At 43.1% G+C, this 19,402-nt stretch overlaps 1 protein-coding gene across 25 annotated transcripts in view; it reads left to right on the top strand.

The window, feature by feature from the left end:
- mim (missing-in-metastasis) overlaps window positions 1-19,402 on the top strand; it is a 48,811-nt gene that overhangs the window by 26,187 nt on the left and 3,222 nt on the right. For 6 of the 25 annotated variants that reach the window (XM_018104069.3, XM_089261350.1, XM_089261353.1 and 3 more), the window contains exons 3-16: window positions 5,607-5,668; window positions 6,990-7,063; window positions 10,142-10,599; window positions 10,663-10,920; window positions 11,898-11,978; window positions 12,068-12,412; window positions 12,628-12,642; window positions 12,855-12,969; window positions 13,462-14,328; window positions 14,676-16,328; window positions 17,107-17,243; window positions 17,598-17,885; window positions 18,049-18,309; window positions 18,863-19,211. In XM_018104069.3, coding sequence (XP_017959558.1) covers window positions 5,607-5,668; window positions 6,990-7,063; window positions 10,142-10,599; window positions 10,663-10,920; window positions 11,898-11,978; window positions 12,068-12,412; window positions 12,628-12,642; window positions 12,855-12,969; window positions 13,462-14,328; window positions 14,676-16,328; window positions 17,107-17,243; window positions 17,598-17,885; window positions 18,049-18,309; window positions 18,863-19,211 — 4,963 coding nt within the window. The remainder of the gene's footprint in view (window positions 1-5,606; window positions 5,669-6,989; window positions 7,064-10,141; window positions 10,600-10,662; window positions 10,921-11,897; window positions 11,979-12,067; window positions 12,413-12,627; window positions 12,643-12,854; window positions 12,970-13,461; window positions 14,329-14,675; window positions 16,329-17,106; window positions 17,244-17,597; window positions 17,886-18,048; window positions 18,310-18,862; window positions 19,212-19,402) is intronic. The other 19 variants (XM_089261349.1, XM_089261364.1, XM_089261370.1 and 16 more) reach the window with 14 other exon arrangements.

Consider the following 19,402-nt stretch of genomic DNA (forward strand, 5'->3'; position numbering starts at 1 on the left):
GAGAAGCAGCTGAGCAACGTTTTAAACTCGTGTAGGATGTGTTGCTGCTTTGTAGGCTATTGGAAAGATCAAGAGTTTATACACTATATATATATAAGTAGGTGTGTGTGTGTGTGTGTGTGTGTGTGTGTGAGAACTTTTCCAGTTTTGCCGCTGCCTTTGGCACATTCACTGAGTGTTTGTTGTTGTTGTTGTTGCAACGCCTCTTTGGCTGCTGTTGTGGGCACAGCGTTTGCCAGTTAAATAGATGCACTGAGAGAAAATTATTACAAAATTTTTTACCAGAAATTTCTATAGGATTGCAGAATAATAAAGTAATTAAATAAATCTAGATAAATGTTTTTTAACTGAATATAAACAGTCTAGAATCTGTACATACTTTCTTCATATATTCTACTGTAGTTTATTTTTCTCTCAGTGTAGCGCTCATAAGATTGCTCGCTGCACATTTCACAGCAGCTGCTGCTGCTGCTGCTGCTGCCTACAGCTCGCAGGCAAACTGGAAAGTGTTGGCTTTTGCACTCGCCAAACACACACACACACACACACACACTTACCACACACACATGCTTAATTTCCCAGTCTTTTAATAGCTGCTGCCACGCTTTCGATTCGAAACCCTTGCCACAATTTGTTGCACACTCGCTGCTTAGTCGAAGAGATTAGGCCTCTAAGTACGCATTCGTCTGTCTGCTAATAATGGCTCATTCATGGGCTCCAAGGCGCGTAACCAATGCCCTGAGCAGCCCGAAAAGGCAAGAGGGGCGGGGGCAGAGTGGGGAGCAGCTCACAAACCGAAATCTCAACGCCAACGCCGTAACAAAAAAACTTGGCTAAAATGCTCGTAATGACAGGCTTGCGTGTGTGCCACAAACTCTTGCCCCGGTCAGCGCTCACACACACTCACACACACAGCACAAAATTTTCATTCATAAAATGCCGACAAGTCCGAGTCACGTCAACTTTAACGATATTTTGCCCACGCATTGAGCCCAAAGAGTTTGGCTTATCAAGTTGTTGTCGAGTTTATTTTGAATGCCCGTTCATATGGTGATCAACAAATGAGTATATTGGCTTTGTGACAATGTAATATGTAAATACAGCCAGCTGGCTTAGCAGACTCCATTCCCCTGATATACCCTAGTCAAGTACTTCTGCTTTGTATACATTTTTCGGTATTTTCTTTGAGCGAGCATTACAAACTCTGTGATTGCTGCTGCTGCTGTTGTTGTTGTTGTTGTTGTTGTTTTTGTTGCCTTGTCAACGTTTACAAAAACTTGAAAATTATTTATTTATTTAATAGATTATTTTTGATTTTGTTTTGCTAGAGTGTTTTTAATTGCATATTTTATAAATATTTATTTTATAGTTTAGTTTTGCTACATTTGCTAGGATTGTGGGCGACGTTTTTGATTTGAGGAATTCGAAGAACTTGATTTTTGGTAGCAATAATTAAGGTTAGGTTGACTAATTCTAAATTGATGAATGATGTGTGGGAGTTAGAATAGGGCAATTAGGCTTTTGGGGCATTAGCTTTTAAGGGGATGAAGCTCTACTTTAAGAACTTTCCTTTTGATTAAATTCAGAGAAATCTAGAACTGGGAATATGTTAAAGCAACTCCTCTGATTCATGTGTGTTCATTTTAGGCACTAGTTCATATGGTTCTTTCAGTTCATTTGCTGACTCGATTTAGTTTATACTCTCAACTCTTAGTTACTCTATGTTATTCTTTAGTTTTCGATCAACAGCAATGTATAATTATTTGATACCCTAGCTTTGGCAATCGAAACGTCTTCAACATGCAATCGATTGTGGTAGGTCAAGTAAATAATCGCTGCGAATCAAGCGAATGGCTGCCAAATAAGGCGCATCAGACAGTCTGTCTTGTCTGTCTGTCTCTTTTTCTTTCGCTCTCTCGCTCACTCTCTGTTTCTGTCTGCTGGTGGGCCATTGAGTGACAAGCAGAGCTCCTTCTCCAACGTCTCCACTCAAGATCTGCCGCCAACTTCTTCTGCTTCTTCGATTGTTGTCGCTGTCGTCGTGTTATGAATTATAAAAACCTTTAGCAGTCACAAGTCTTGGCGTCTGTCTTTATTACGTAGTAGACGTAGCAGCGGCAAAGCCAAAAGACACAGTTGAACAATAAGGGAATACTCTACCTGTAAGGGAATACTCTGTAAGGGCATATATGCAGATTACTAATGTTAAAAGTCTTTGATTCTTTAGCTTTTAGTATAAATCATTTTAGCTTTAAATAGTTTCTTTGTAACTTAGCTCTAATTGATAAAAGGGGGACTGGAATCAGGTTCTTTTGACTAACTAAACAGCTGCTTACTGTACTTTATTGTTTACCCAGTTGATGGTAAGGTATTTTAATGTCAACTGCTTTTGGATTAAAGCATGTTATGCAGAATGTCACATAACGAGGGATAGAGAGAGAGGGAGTGAGAGAGAGAGGGAAGGGAAAGAAATGCGCTTTGCTTTGTGCAGAAATAACCGAAATCGATTTCCGTTCATTTCTGCAGTTGCGCCTCTTTCATGCGGCTCAATGCACTCGGCGACTGCGTCACCTCTTTTATGCAACGTCTGCTCCACTGCCTGCCCCACTGTCTGGGGCCGTTTGCCCCACTGCCGCAACTGTAGCGGCAGCGGCAGCTTTTTGTTTGCATTTTGGCTTCGCTGCTCTTTTTGTTTTATTTGTATTTTTTGTTGTTTTGTAAATGGATTTTGTCGATTGGCATTTGCGCGAACCTTTTATTGTGCTTATTTTTGGGCTTTCGACTGCAGGAAAAAGCGAAATGTGAAATGCGAAAGCGAATTTCAAATTGCATTGCTGTGCGAATAATGCCACCAGCAGTGAATGCTGTAAGGGGTATAAAAGACTGTATAGATACCTTGAGAGTGTTCAAATATCGACTTAGATATAATAGGTGTATGAGTCAATAATATATAGTGAGAATAACTTAGCCTCAGCTGCTGACTTTCAATTCTTGAGTTCTTAGACTACTCCTGCATTAGCTTACCTTGCCATAGAGTAAATCGCTTTAAAACTTGTATATATATATATATATATGGCAGGGTAACCCCGGGTCGTTGATGCCCTTTTAGAGCATTACTAACCCTTTATTTTTTTTGGTTTGGCAAATTTGCTGAACTGAACAGAGAGAAATGAATCCCGAACGCTTCTGGCTGCTGCTGCAACACTTGACTGACCATTGAATTGAGCCATTGACCAGGGATTGCTTTCATCATCAATTTCAGGCCTGGCGGCTCGAATTCAATGTCAATTTGTGCAGCTGTAATTGAAACTCGGAGCAGAAGCAGCAAAAACGAGAGCAATAAAAATGTGCGTAACGACTTTTTAAGTTGGCTTTCGTCTCTGTCTGTGTGTGTGTGTGTGTGTGTGTGTGTGTGTGTGAGTGTTTACTGTAGTTGCGTGGCCGAAACCAGTTTTCACTTTTTGTTTTTATATTGACCATTTGTTGCTTCTTTAACTTGCGTTTATTCTCAAATTATGTGTATATAAAAGAAAAATCTCTTGACTCTACTTTTTATGAGCGCCTCCCTGTGTGTGTTTGCACAATTTGCAGACGTTTTGTCTTTTATGGCCTGACAATGAAACCACTATAAAAAGGAAGAAAAAAAAAAAACCAAGAAAACCAGTGAGAACATTGCAATGGGACTTGGACTACCAACTGCATAATACTCGCTCAAAATATTTTAGTTTCGTTTAAGATAAAACTGAAGAGCAGGGAGAGCTCTATCTCTGTAAAAACTATAAATATCCCCTATGTGGTAGATTATCAAATAGATTATCGATCAACTGCTTGAGTAGTTGAACAGTGAACACTCTGTAGAGGCGACTAAGAGATCCGAATATACCCATAAATCAGAATATAAGCGAGCATGAAACGGCAGCTACCGCAGCGAGAACTAAAACTCGTGTGGCTTTTGACCATATTTCGCATAGACAACATTTCGCTTAGCCATATTGTGAATCGCAGTTTGCTTGGCTTTGCAATTCGCTGGTCGTTGGCTTCGACTGGAAAACACTTTCGTTCTGCTTACCTGTTGATTGCAGTTGGCCATAAAATAAAAAAGCGCTGGAGGCAGGTAAACTCTATTAGGCACAGCGCACCACGGGCAGCCACAGCAGCAGCCCTTCGATTAATGCACATCAATTAGGTTCACAGTCAAGGTTGGAGCAGGTGCTAATTGCTGTCTGGCCATGTCGTCACCTCTGCCTGCCTGGTTAAAGACACAATTTATAGAAGAGCCTTGACTAAATGGTTACACCATCACAAAATATAGATATTACGTGTACGAGATAAGTGATATAACATTAATTCCATTTTTAGGTGTACGTAATGCGAAGCCTTGGCGAATTACTGAAACCGTAAAAACCTTTTGTTATAGTTCTCAGAGTTCTCATGAATTTTCAAGACTTTTTTTTTTACTGCTACTCTACGTTTGTAGCTCCTATCCATATCACTCAGTTTTTTCCTAGGAATAGCAACATAATTTAAGACAATTTAGGCAACTATTAGTGGTATTCCCTATGTAAACTTTATGAGCTTCTCAAATTTGATTCAATTAAACTTTAAATATGAATTTTATGCTGATTGATGAAAGCGCAAAATGCAGTCAATTGAGTTGATTTCTGCCTTTTCATTGAGTTAAACTGTTGTTAAATTTGTACATACACATACATATGTGTGTATACAGGCACATATTAGTCAAACTTTTCATTAGTTTTAATGAAATGCACAGACAACAAAAGTTGCCTTCCTTAATGAGCTCGGAGCACAAAACAACGTGAACTTCAATCCCCTCCCCCTTAACAGAATTTTTCTCCAAGCTCAAAAGTTTAGCTTGCGAATAACTTTTGACATGTCCAAAATTCGCTTTGAGCTAATTAGCAGGAGGAACACGCCTTACATTAAGGGACATGCAAAGCCTTGTTAAGGGCAACGAATATTTGTTGGCTTTTTTAACTTTCTTTAAGTAAACAAATTATGATCAAATAAATTGAATTTATCTGAATAAAAATTATATAAATTTAAGTCGATGACATGCATTACATTTTTCAGCAATTTTATGGGTCTTAAAACATATTGAGTTATTGAAGACAGTTATGGCCAATCCAATATAAGCCTTAAATATCCTCTGGGTTTTAAAAGCGGTTTAATAGGGGTATTTTGACTGGGGGCAAATATGTTTATTAGTAGTTTAATAGAAAGAGCTGATAAGTGAAATATATTATAATATATATTAAAATACTTAAATATATTCCTCATACGTTATGTGTTTGCTAGGGTATTAACCCTTTTACATACTCCTCTGATAACATTTTCTATTCACGTAGCCACACTTTGTCAGGATTTGGTCGTTTGTCCGAACTGTCTATAAAAAGGATGTGTCAATAAAAGAATCAATAGAGGAAGCCCTAAGGCTAACAATTTATATAGTGTGAGAAAGTGGGAGGGTCAAAAGGGTTAGACTTTTGCCTTTGAGGCGCTTTTCCATTGAATTTGATAGACTATTGGCAACATTTTTATCATATATTTCTCTAATCCATTTCTTGCCTTTTCTCTTCCCATTGCAGAACACATCTCCGTTATGGGAGGACTTTGTGGCCAAGGCTAGCAAGCTGCACACATGCCTACGGTAAGTCGATAAATCGGAGTTTGATTTGAAAATCGGGATAGCAAATAAAAACAAATTCAAGTTGGATCTCACATTAAAAAAAATTTTGATTAGCTTTAAGTTGTTTCCTTATTTAAAGGAATTGTGAAGGAAGAGCACAGCGCACAAATATATATTTAAGCAGTTGCAGTCGAATGGTGGGCTTACAGTAAAGACTCTCTAATGTGCAACTGCTTTATGGGCTCACTGTGGCCGTGCTTTATATATAAAGTCTTCCTAATGCATGCCTCTCATTGAGATTACAGTATAGCCTCCCCCAAGTGGGATTAATGTAGTTTACGGCCGCTCAAGTTCAATTACAGTGTATCCTCCCTAAGGCAGTCACTGGCTAAGCCTAACTTGAAATTCCTATTGTTTTTTGCATGGGACAGACTTTACTCTACTTGAAAGTACAGTGAACTGTTTTTCATTCACATTTCATGTTTGTTTCTTTTTGCTCGTTTTCTCTTCTCTCTATTCTTTTCTTTTTTTGGCCATTTGCCTGGGCTTCGCGTGTTGTTTATAGTTGATTCTGTTTTGTTTTTAACGCGCAGACTTGGCCCCGATTTGTGACGCCAGCGGCGCTGTCTAAGCATATGCAATATGTATTTAAGTATATACTCTTATACAGCTGATTATGTATATAGCATACGCCTTGCATTAATCATGAAATCATGCTAAAAAGTCTGCGCTGTCTGTTGTCTGCGAAAGAAATTCTGCGCCAAGTGTTTGCCCAATGCGCTTGACACACATACGCACCGTTGCCCGTTGTCACTCGAGCTATAAGGAAAGAGAGAGGCAGATAGAAAGAGAGAGAGAAAGAGAGAGAGAGAGATCTAACCAGACCAACCAGATCAGATCAGATCACAGCAGCAGCAGCAGCAGCAGCCCAGCATCTTCATCTTCATCAGCTGCAGTCGCTCTTTGGACTGTCTGTCTGTCTGCCTCTCCCCCTCTCTCTCTCTCTCTGTCTCTGTCTGTTGCCTCTGCCGTTTTCAATTGAAATGTCGCCCACGGCCAATAAAGTTTGTTGCAAAGTTTATTAGATTTGCAGTCGTCGCACTATAATCAATGGCATCTCTACTTTGCCATTTTTCTTTCCTCTTTGCATACCCTGTACATATTAATGATGTGCTCGAGTGGCACTGTGCGACTATAAAGGCATCATCTTACAGGCATTTAGTTAAGCTTAGTTCTCAATACATGAAAATTCCTATTTAAAGGGTATACCCCATCATCCATCTCCATCTTCATCTGCTGTAACATCTATATAATAATCTTTGTTTGTTTTGTATGTTTTCAGCGCTGCTATTCAAGCAATTGCCGCCTATTTGGATGCCTTCCAAAAGATCGCCGATGCAGCAACCAATTCCAGAGGTAAGTTCAAAAGTCGTAAACCTCATAGCAAAAACTAATTTCTGTTTGCCAACCATCCGTGTAAGCCTCTGGGCTGTGTGCCATGTGGATGAGGTACATTAGACGGGTCGGGTAATAAAGGTACAATGCCAAAGCTAATTTCAAAAGTCGTTAAAATGCTCAAAACAGCTCTATTTGCTAGCCGGCCTTTAAGCGTATCCTTCGGGCTGTATTTCTTGTGTACTAGAATTACCCTAGGTGCCCCCTATATATTCCTTAACTTTACGATCAGCTGTTGGGTGCTCGGTAAGGGCTTGAAGGGAGATTCAAGACATTTGTCTAATCGCTTGCCATCCCAGCATGCCTTCGGTTTCTCTAGCAAGAGGTCTATTGGGGCACTTCTAACAGTTGAAGTTCATGCCTTTGGGCTATTCGACAAGGTACAATGGGTTACATTGGGGTACATTCACCCATTATTAATGCGTATTTGGCGTGGAGAGTGGACGACGACGCCGACGCCGACGCCAGCGTTGCGTCGGTCATCGATCTGAATAACGCCTGCTCAGAGTTCTCTGTTCGGGTTCCGATTCTGTTGCTCACGCATTTTCTATTTTAGCTATTTATATTTATTTATTTGCGCCTGCCTCTTCGCGCTCGCAGCTCTGATTATGCAATTGCTGCTCACCTGGGCGGCCACAACAGCGACAGCAACAACAACAACAACAGCAACAGCAACTGAAAACGGGAAGCGACAGGCAGCTTGCTTTTATTTCAACTGCTCTTACGCTCTGTCTCTATGGTGGGCAGTAATAGAGAAGACTAGAGTAGACTAGAGTAGAGTGGGGAGCAAGAGAGAGAGAGAAGACACTTCCAGCTGAGATCAAAGACCACAGAGAACTTAGAACGACTTGAGCAGCCGCTGAAGAAGTAGACAACATGTATTTTTATGTCTATGGCATTTCGAGTTGCTCAAGTTGACATTTTGTTAGTTACAGTTAGTTAAGGTGACTAATTGCAAGTTTTGGAAGAGGCCTTTGAACGCGATTTAGACAGACGACTGGAGATGGTTGTTAAATGGAATTAGATAGTAATCAAAAGTGCTAAGTCGTTACAGAAATACGTACAACTAGATATTGAATGAGAATATAGAGTATTCTTATATGGAATAGAAAAGGGAGAAACTTATAGAGTTATTTACTTATCGAACAAGATCTTCCACATATAGGCAAGGCATTCAGATAAAGTTGCTTAGTGTACTCGGTTCTCAGTTCGTACGCTCCTATGATTTAAGTGTTTACTGTATGTCATTTACTCTCAGGTAGATATATACTTAAAGTACAGTATTCATTTACTATATAAAACTATTCTACTTAACCTATTTATTTCATCAGCAAACTCTACTTAGTCTACTATCCTATTTGTCTAGGCATCTACTCCAAATTTACTAATGAAAAACTCCAATTGACAGCCTTACTTAACCACCTTAAGCACAGTTTATTCATATGCCCATCAATCAGTATCCATTCCCTTTCACGCAATGGGCTTTAATGAACTCATTTCTCTGCCTTCAATATTTTGGCCAATGTTGATATAGGCTTACTTACCCTTTTCATAGCATAATGAATACTTGTTCATATATCAATGAATGTTTCATAAATTGATTAAAGCTCTTGATTGAACTGTTTATGTTGTTCTCTCGTAATTATTGTCATAAATTTATTAAAAATGAATTTGTATCCGTTCTCAATTCCCAATGCGATTCATTATTTATCTTTTATGTTTGTCTGCCTATCGCGGTCTATCACTTGCTCTGTCTCTCTCTCTCTCTGTCTCTCTTCCATATGCGCTCTGGCTCATTTGCATATATTGATTTGATGTCAGGTCTCTGCTTGCATTTCGCTTGCACGATAAAGCTCATACGCCCCGTTTGCCACCATTCACACCCACAGCCAGGCATAAAAAAGAACCGCTAGAAAGGACTACGATTTGGGGCCACCCTCGTGCTTTTGTCTGTCTGGCACATCAGGCACTCGCTGTACTTTGCACTTACTAAATGGTTTCATTAGTTTTAGTGGTTAGTCGGCCCAAGTAGCTAGTAGAAGTGCGGCTCGACTTGGCTTGGCTTGGTTCGGTTCGGTTTGGTTTGGTCTGTGCTCGGTCAAGCCTGCTGCACAGGACAAGTGTCAATTGTCTTTTGCGATTGTCCTCAACGAGGGTGAAACTCAATAATTTGCACAAGGTTTTTGCCTGCAGTGAGGGTGGCTGTGGGCATAGCCTAACGGGTGGGTTGTCCTCCATATACCCTGCAGACGTGGGCAGTGTGAGCATATGCGAGGTATAGTTGCAGTCTAATATCGCAGATTAAGTTCAGTTTATGCACTAGCTCAGTATTTTTTGGCAAGTGGAAAGTGCTTGAAGTGGAAGCGCATTAACTAGTCGTTCACTCCCCACACTCTGCCCTTCATTCAATTAACTTGGATTTGTTGACGTCCATTAAAAACTTTATGTGGGATTAGCGTTTGGTTGTTCTCGCTCCTCTCTATCTCTCTCTGTTTGAGGGTGCAGGGTATCATTTAGTCTGTTATGCTCTATGGTTAAACACAATTCAATTAACTTGGATTTGAAGGCGTTCATAAAGTGCTTTATGTGGGATTTGCCTCAAGCATCGTATTTAATGAACGCACTACTGTGGTCTCTCCTTCGCCTGTTGGAGGGGCGAGCACAAATCAATAGGATAATGGAGCAGCAAAGGCAACTTTTGCAAACGATAATTAGATTTGAAATAGAGAGAGAGAGAGAGGGGGAGACGATGGGGGGAAGCGTGTCACTTGCTTAGATAGGCAGCTGCCCAGAGCGTCGCAAGTAACTGGCATAATGGGCACACACGAGAGACGAGACAAGGCGAGCCGAGACAAGGCGAGTCGAGACGTAAGACCGGTTGTTGACCGAGTTCTCAGTTTATCCAAATGCCGTGCGGCATGCAACGGCAGTAATGCAACGTATTATAATGGGGGTATGCGGTGCCTGGCCATGATTTCCGACAGCTGAAGTTTCACACAGAACTTAAATGCCAACTTCGTCGTCCATCTCTGCTTCCAGGTGCATCCAAGGAGATCGGCACCGCCTTGACGCGCGTTTGCCTGCGCCACAAGGCGGTCGAGACGCGCTTGAAGACCTTCACGAGCGCCATTATGGACTGCCTTGTGCAGCCGCTGCAGGACAAGATCGAGGACTGGAAACGCACCGTGGCCACCATCGATAAGGACCATGCCAAAGAGTATAAGCGCTGTCGCAGCGAGCTGAAGAAGCGGTCCAGCGATACGCTGCGCCTGCAGAAGAAGGCGCGCAAGGGACAGACGGACAACAGCCTGCAGTCCCTGATGGACTCTCATATGCAGGATGTGACGCTGCGTCGCGCCGAGCTGGAGGAGGTGGAAAAGAAGTCGCTGCGTGCGGCCATGGTCGAGGAGCGTTTGCGCTTCTGCAGCTTTGTGCACATGCTGCAGCCGGTGGTGCACGAGGAGTGTGAGGTGATGTCCGAGCTGGGACATCTGCAGGTAAGCAACAAATAAGTTCAGAGTTTACTTCAATTATTAATTGTCACATTCTCTGCCTTGCAGGAGGCCATGGAGTCGATCGCTCTGGTCACCAAGGAGCCGACCGTGCTGCCCCAAGCATCGGAGGAGCTCATACACGACGCTAAGGCCAGCATTAATTTGTATCCCGAGTCGCCAGGCGGCGGCTCTGGCTCGCAGGGCGGCGGCTGCTCCAATTCTCTGGGCTCCCGCAAGAGCTCCGTTTGCTCCATCAGCAGCATGAACAGCAGCGGCTCCAGCAACTCGCCGGGTCATCATCACTATCAGCGCTCGCTGTCGCAGGTGCGAAGCACATTTTCACTTTAAGACTGTGCAGCAAAATAATTCGACTTGAGCAATTGGTCATAAATGAATGGTCATAATGTCGTGAATGTATATAATTTTGATAGATCAGTCTGAAAACTTAACTTTTGCATATACGTTGCTCACTTAATGTTGTATCTAATGAGATGTAAATTAATTTACAAGTTTATGATTGTTAGCTTTATCGTATATGTTCATAGGTCGTAATATTAGCATGCAATATCGAAATGTATCATAGGAAGACTTCCTAATATTTATTTGAGCTCATGCTCTTTGTTTTGTACAAACTATGTATTCGACTTACATAGTATACATATGTATTTATATAATTCTTCGTTTAATCAATGGTAGACTCGTAGGATTTTTGTCCACATGCTTAAGCCACATGCGGGTTATTTTAGACGGTTTGCCGTATTTTCCTATTGTTCAATTTTAATGATTTGAAACTGATTTGTTTGTCAGATATTTAATTAATTGTTTACCTATCAACGCATGTTGCAAATTTAATTGTGATTAACTTATAATTAAAGCTTAAGCTGTTAGCAACTGATATAAATCTTAAATGTAGTAGACTTGAAAAACGAAAGTAGATTGATTGTGTTCACCTTTTCCGTTATATACGACATTACATTTATGCGAGGGCAGTCTGTCAAATATAATTTTATCTGTATATACAATATGATTTGCCATTAGCTTGATTCAGATATATCTATATGAATATATATTTATGTATATATTGACTATATACAGTTAAACACATTGTACGACCAATTGCTTAAGATTTAAAGATTCAAATACTTTTATCTCTGTGTGCATTGCCTTGCTGACTTTGTTGCTATTGTTGATGTTCATTTGATTTTGGGTCTTTCATCCACAATGTTAACTATTCTGCGTGTCTTTTGTGTTTTTACGTTTGTTTATTTGTATGTTTATTTATTTGTATTATTTTTTTTTAGTTTGTAACGCCCGCAATTCGCTTGAAACCTGGTGAATCCAGTGATAGTGGCTTTTGCTCATCGCCCGCGCTAACAACACAGGTTCTCCATTTGATTTATTGATTTGTGTTTTTCATTTCGCGTGTCGCGTTGACTCTTTGCTAACGATAATATTGTCTCTTTCGGAACAGGCTTCCACTGCAACCAATCAAACACATGCTGTCTCCACTTGGCCGCCACATTCCCAGGATGCTGTTGACACTCTGCCACCGACTGCCGATCGTCCGCACACGATTTCCACCACGTACGAGAAGGGACATCAGCGTCCGCCCTTGACTGTTTACACGTTCCAAAACCCAGAGACCATACACGAGTCCAGCAGCAGTGGCAGTCTCATAACAGCAGCTGCTCCTCCTGCTGGAGCTGGAGCTGGAGCTGGAGCAGCGCCTGCTGGCGGAGCCAATTCGGGAGGCCAAACGACGGCTGCTCCACAAAAGTCACCAGCTGCATCGCTGAGTCGTCCGCCGTTGCCAGTTGTAAGTTAAGACTGTACAAGTATGTGCGAGGTGTGCTCAAGAAGTAAGCTGTATTCGATTCTATGGAAGTTATCGTGGAAATTCTCGATGAGTTTACTTTTTGGGCACATCTCTTAAATACTCTGTGTCTATCTATCTATATACATCTAGCGCTTAAGTTATTTCTTATTATCTGTTTGCTGATCCGATTCGATACGTTCTATATATCTATATAGAAGCCGGCACATGTGGTAAGTGGCAGTGCAAGAAAGAGAGAGAGAGAGAGAGAGAGAGAAAAGGAGAAAGTAGATACCTACAGCGCGCTCTCATTTGCATGCGCTAAACCCTGCCCAGCTCACCATAAACAGTTGCCTTCGCCTCATTTCCGAATCAACTTTGCTATCTTTCTATATATGAATACTATATTTGATCTCTTACTAATCGTTTCCTTCGTCCCTTGCAGCGCTGCTCCTCGCTGGAACGTCCGCTCTCTGCGCAGAGCAACCATCGACAGAACAGTGGACAGAACTTGCTGCAGCGCCAGTGCCCCTCACCGATCCCGGCTCATATCACGAAGGGTAAGCTAGGTCAATTCTATATACATATATTATATAAATACCTTAAGCAGATATCTATGTGTATATCCTCTTCGATTTAGGCAGAAAGCATCTCTTGATAAGTCCGTCTGGAAAATGTTCCTTTACTTCTAGACTGTAAATCAGTTTGGTATACCATCATCATTATATCAAGATTCTATTGTATAATTTCATCCAGTCTTAAATTAAATTTAAATTAATATATACTATATATAAGGTATACGTATACTAGATCCTAAGTCGTCTCTGTCTGCTTGGGTATTTCCTCTTCGGCAGTTGCCGAAGGAAAACCTTGTTTCTGTTTTTTTTTTTGTCTCTACTATGTTGTGTCCTAGTGTGCACGCCTTTAATGCCTAATCCATTGAGTCTTACTAATCAAATCCTTGTGCTTGTCGCCATGCTGCTCTCTCTCTCTCTTTCTCTCCCGAACACCATTCGCATGTCTTTAAATGTCAAACACTCATGCACACGCAGAGCTGTCAGCCGCACATCATGCACAGCAGCAACAGCAACAGCAACAGCAAACACAGCAGCAGCAACAGCAACAGCAGACCACGCCCACCTATGTTAACATGTCTGACCTGGCAGCTATGAAACTAACTAATCAGCAACAGCAACAGCAACAGCAGCAATCACAGCAGCAATCACAACAGCAACAGCAACAGCAGCAATCGGCAACACCTTTGCTGCAGCAACAGAGCAGCATCGATTCAATAAGTTCACAGCACTCGAACGACTCGTCGACCAGCTCACTGCAGCAGCAACTGTTGCAGCATCAACAGCAACAGCAGCAGCAGCTAGCACACATGAATCACCATCAACAACGCGGCACACGCTCCCATTCCATATCGTCGTCGGTGTCCTCGAACACGGCATCGTCGCTGCACTCGCATCCATCCATCGACTCGGCTGTTGTTGGTGCTGCTGCTGCCGCTGCCAGCAACACGACGCCATCGAGCGGCTGCTCGACGCCACAGAATCACTATTCACCATTGTTAACCAACTCACCCACGTCCACTGCCGCAGGTACTCCCAGCAATGGCAGCATTGCCAGCGGCCTGGGCTTCGTCTACCAGGTCAGCTCGCCGACTCCGCCCGCCAGCGCCGCCCCCGATGTGCTGAAGATCACCGAACCGTCATCGTCCACAACGCCAGACACGGATGAGTGTTCGCGTGCCTCCGTGCTCCAAAAGGCCTCGATGTTTGAGAAGCAAGCAGCAGCAGCGGCGGCCCCACCACCAGCTCCTGTTCCAGCAACAGCAGCAGCAGCAGCAGCCGTTGGTCCAGCGACAACAGGACGACGTGCCGAGGAGCTGCGCGCCGTGGAGCAACAGGAAATGGGTAAGTGTTGAAGTGTTAAACTCTTGAGTCTGCTGCACAGTCTGCATCCCGATTGTTTGCAATCTTCCCCGCCCCCAGCCCCACTCTTTGAGTCCCCAGCCCCCGTTCCTTTCTCTTGATTTTAAGCATTTCGTGATTATCATAATAAAAACTTTTACTTTCTTCCGTTTTCTTTTGGACTTTTTTTTTTCGACTCCTCCCTCTGCTCGTTTGATTTTGTCTCCCACCACCACGCACCATCTCGTTTCGTATAAAAAAAAAAAACAAACCAAACAATGTATATTGCACCACACAACAACAACTGCAACAACAACAACACCACCAACCAACAACTACAAAATAATTAGACAAATCTTTCGAAGATTCAATACAAGCATTAAATAATTTAATTGGCGAATTAGACTCTTTTCAACGTGAGATCGATGAGGGCAAGGGCAAGCAGCACAGCAGCAACAGCAACAGCAACAGCAATAGCAACATCAACAACAGCAGCAGCAGCAGCAGCAACAACGTTAACAACAACAACAACAACAACAGCGGTGCCTCCAGCAGCAGCAGCAGCAACGAGAACAACAACACCAACGAGCTGTTGCTGCTGCCCGGCAACAACATCGATTGCTGCGCCATCAGCAACCAGACGAACTCAAGCGGCTGCGGCACCGACATCTCCGACACCACCTCCGAGGAGCTCGGTGCTGGCGACGGCGACGCGCAGCGGCAGCGACAACTGGGCGCCAGCGACTCGGAGCTGAGTCGCTGCTACGTGAGCGAGACGAGCTCGCTGACGGGCGGACTCTTGGCCGGGGGCTACGAGAATCCCACGTTCGCGCACTTTGCCAATCGCGAGGATCGCGACGCGGACATGGTGCCCAGGCATGCGTATGTGGACTCCTGCAGCGATGGCGGCAGCGCTGTCGTTGTGATCTACGACCATCAGATACCCAACACGCCGGACATTGAGTTTGCCAAGCAGAACTCGGAGATTGTGCTGATGCGCACCAAAGATCCGCAGCAATTGCAGCTGCACGAGATGCGCGAGCTGCAGCAGCTGCCCGACAATCTGACTGGTTCGCCCGAATCGCCGGATGGCATTGGCGGCTCCAGCGTCTCAACGGCAACTGTTGCGCCTGCCAAGCAGCGCCTCTCATCGTTTCGTGCTTCCAGCGAGCAGCAGCTGCAGCTGCTCGGACGCGCCAGTCCGCACAGAGGTACGGAAAAGTTTAGCCTTAGTCTAGAGCAGCAACAACCACAGCAGCAGCAACAGCAGCAGCAGCAGCAGAAGCAGTCGCAGCAGTTAGCGAGTGATAGCAGCAACATTGCAGTTCGGCGTCCTTTGCCGCCCAAGCCAATAAGCCTGAGTATATTCACTGAAACGGGCAACAGCAACACCAGCAGCAGCAGCAGCAGCAGCAGCAGCAACAAGCCAGTGATACCTAGAAAATTTGATTTCAAGGCTGATTTAGATGCCAAAATACGCAAGCAGAAGCTAAAAGTGCAGCAGCAATTGCAGCAGCAGCAGCAACAGCAGCAGCAAGAACTACAACAGCAACAACACTCACCAACAACACCAGCAACAACCAACAGCACAACAACAACAGCAAACTGTAATATCACTAAACCGCCTGCCCTTATTGCATTCGCATCCGCATCCGCATCTGTGAACAACAACATTAATCATAGCAGAACAGCAACATCAAATCACAGTCAATCATACACAACAGCAACATCAACAATATCCAATGCAACAGCAACAATTGCAGCTAAGCTGTCATTGCCAGCATCAGGTTCATCATCAACCTCATCATCATCTTCATCTACATCAGCATCAGCATCATCGCCCACATCAACATCATTAGCTACATCAGCTGCGCCCGCCTTGTTGCCCACTGTGCCTGCCAAACCAAACGCCAACTCATTTGTGTGCCCCACTGTCAATGCCCATGCCACAATCCCAGCTACAGTAAAGCCCTGCATAACGCCCAGGCCGGCTTCGTTGTCGGGTTCGTTTCGTTTCTTTTCTTTTATCGTTTTGTTTGGGTTACTCTCACGCGCTTTTCCTCAGTTTTCCTCACGATTTAACCTTGGAAATTTTTGGTTATTCTCATTAGAATTTACCGGCTTTGGTTTACTGCAAAAAATAAATTTTCTTTCAGTTTTGTTTCGCTCTAATTTGTGTTCCTGTTGTTCGTCTTAACCTGGCTTTGGAGGAAGTTCTTAACCAATTTCGCTCATCAACTCACACAGCACCATTTACATAAATACAAATACAACCATACATATATATGTATATATCAAGGCTGAGAAAAGATAGGGAGAATCAAAATTTTAATATTGGATTTGAGCTCTATCTCAAAAATGATCTATAAATATTTGGAAAGCCCTGGTATATATGTATATAATGCTTACACATGAGAACTGCACGTTAACTGCGACTAACTGCAACACAGCTTAATACTAAACTATAACCAAGTAAATATAATACCGTAACAATCGCCAGAGTCTTGTGTATAACTGTGTTCGTCTGGTCTGTAGGCTTCACAAATAATCTGCAAAATTGTTGGGAAACTTGTCTAGAAATATGTTTCGGGTGTCGGAGTGTATCTAATATGCGATTGAATGTTGTGACTAGAACTGATGTATATAACAGACATACAGCTCTATATATATATATGTACTATATGTGGTGTGTTCTACTGTGTGTGTGTGTGTGTGTATATAAAACGTTAATAAGTTGAGCTTCTTTATGCAAATCTTTGCTAATCTGTCTCAAATTCACAGGAGGAGGTGGAGGAGGAGGCTTAGGAGCGGCAGGAGTTGGCTCCACTCGCATTGCGCGTCGTTCTTCCATCAACCAGGCCAAGCCCCCGCCGCCAGTGAGACGCAGCTCCTCAGTGACGCCCAGCGTTAATAATGGGGTAAGTTTAGCCAGGACATAAGCAACTAAACAACTAAAAATGCACTGTAATTAGTTAATAATTAATTAAGTTAAGCTTAAGCCAAGTTAAGTTGAGTGAAAAAAATTGTGAAACTAAATTTGTTAGAAATAATTACAAAAATTATTAATAATTAAAAGTTAAGCAATTCGATCTATACTAACATTGCTCTAAGTTAAGCTGTAACAGCAGCAACACAACAGCTGCAGCAGCACTGCTAACAACAGCAACATGAATCAATTTTTAACTCAAGTAGAGAGTCCTCTACGATCAGCACACAGTTCTCTATTTTCTATTACTCCTAAGTTAATTTTCATTTATTGCTTATGATTTAAGTTGCAACAGCAACAGCAACAACAACAGCCGCAGCAACAATTGCCGCTGCAGCACAGCAACAGCAACAGCAACATTAGCTGCTCCAGCGAGCATTTGCCACCGCCTCCTGCGTTTTTGCTAGAGGCTGCCCCTGCGATGCCCAGCTCGGCGCTGAAGGTGTCGGAGACGGTGCGCGCGTTGGCTGCTATGCGGCATCAGCCTGCCTCGCCCGTTGCGCTGCGTCGCATTCAACAGCAGCAACAGCAACAGCAGCAGCAGCAACAGCAGCAGCAACATTCTCTACAGCAGGTGTGTGCTTCTATTCTACGGCTTGATCTATCTGCTTTCTGCACTTTATTTATTTTTACTTTGATATCATTTTCATTTTCAATTCACACACTACCAACACCGACACCGACACCGACACCAACACCGTAACAACAACAACATATTGCCTGTTTATACACCTTAGTCCATGCACAAGCCTTTGCCTAGCCTAGAAGCCGATTACGAGGCTTATTACAATAGCTATATGGAGTTGCATGCTTATGCTCAAGCCACAACGACAAATTACACACAGCAGCAGCAACATCAGCAGCAGCAGCAGCAACATCATCGCTTTATTCAACAACAGCAACAGCAACATCCTCAGGTGCATCAGCAACATCAACATCATCAACAACAATTGCCACCAACGCCGCCTCCTTATCAGGCGCCGCCTCAGCTAGATGCCGTAAGTGCTAAATACAATGTTGGCCACGCCCACTAAACAACTAATCAGAGAGGAGGCAACGCTGCTCAACGTCTACTAAAAAGTCTTAACTTAGTCTTTAAGCATAACTAAAAACTTAGCTTAGTTTAACATGCATAACTAGAGATATAACATAGATATAGTTAAACCTGTGCCCATTGATAACGCATACAGTGATCACTCGCTCGTTTTACAGTAAAAGCTCTTTAGAGTGGACCAACTAATGCCCCTCTTGCAGTTGCTTGATTTGATTAATAAAATAAAATCCCTTTAAGCTTACTTTTACATTAGAAGCTCAGCTTGATCCTCTTTTTCATGTACAGTGAAATTATCTAGAGCTTTTCCTCTATGCCTTCAGCCTTTCCCTAAAGCATTCCCTTAAGACTTTTTTCCCCAGCCCTCAGCTGTGACTCCTAGAGACACTCTAGAGCTTTTGCTGTTTGTCATCTTGGCTTAATTATTAATTTATTGTTTACTTTTTTCATTTCTTCTTCTTCACACATGCACACACATATGTACACGCATATATATGCAGTCATATCGCACCACATCGCCCTGTGCTGCTGGCGCTGGCAGCAGCATCTATGCACAGCCGAAAATTGTGAGCAACATGTCCAGCTTTCGCAGCAGCAGCCCCAGTCCCAATGGCCACGCCCATGCGCTGCCACCGACACAGCCGAAGGCCAATCCGAATCTAATTGCACAGCTCAATGCACGACTCAACAGCAAGCAGCAACAACAGCAGCAGCAGCAACAACAGCAACAGCAGCAGCAACATGTTGCTGAGGGCATTTATGGGAATGCAATGGGCAGCGAATCCATTTACATGCGCAGCGGATTGTCCATGCAACAGCAGCAGCAGCAACAGCAGCAACAATATGACGGTAAATTTGAACATAAGCTAGCACAGCAGCAACATAGAATTTATGCAGCCTCATCATCATCATCATCGTCGTCGACAGTCGTAGCAGCAGCAGCAGCTGTCGGCAACAGTGCAGCAGCAGCAGCTGCTGTTGCAACTGTTTTAACAGCATCCACATCTAGCAACTCTTTCAATGCTTTGCCACACTTTCCG

The sequence above is a fragment of the Drosophila navojoa genome, chromosome 5 (assembly GCF_054131105.1).
Source record: "Drosophila navojoa isolate 15081-1374.11 chromosome 5, UAZ_NAV_1.0, whole genome shotgun sequence".
NCBI lineage: Eukaryota > Metazoa > Arthropoda > Insecta > Diptera > Drosophilidae > Drosophila > Drosophila navojoa.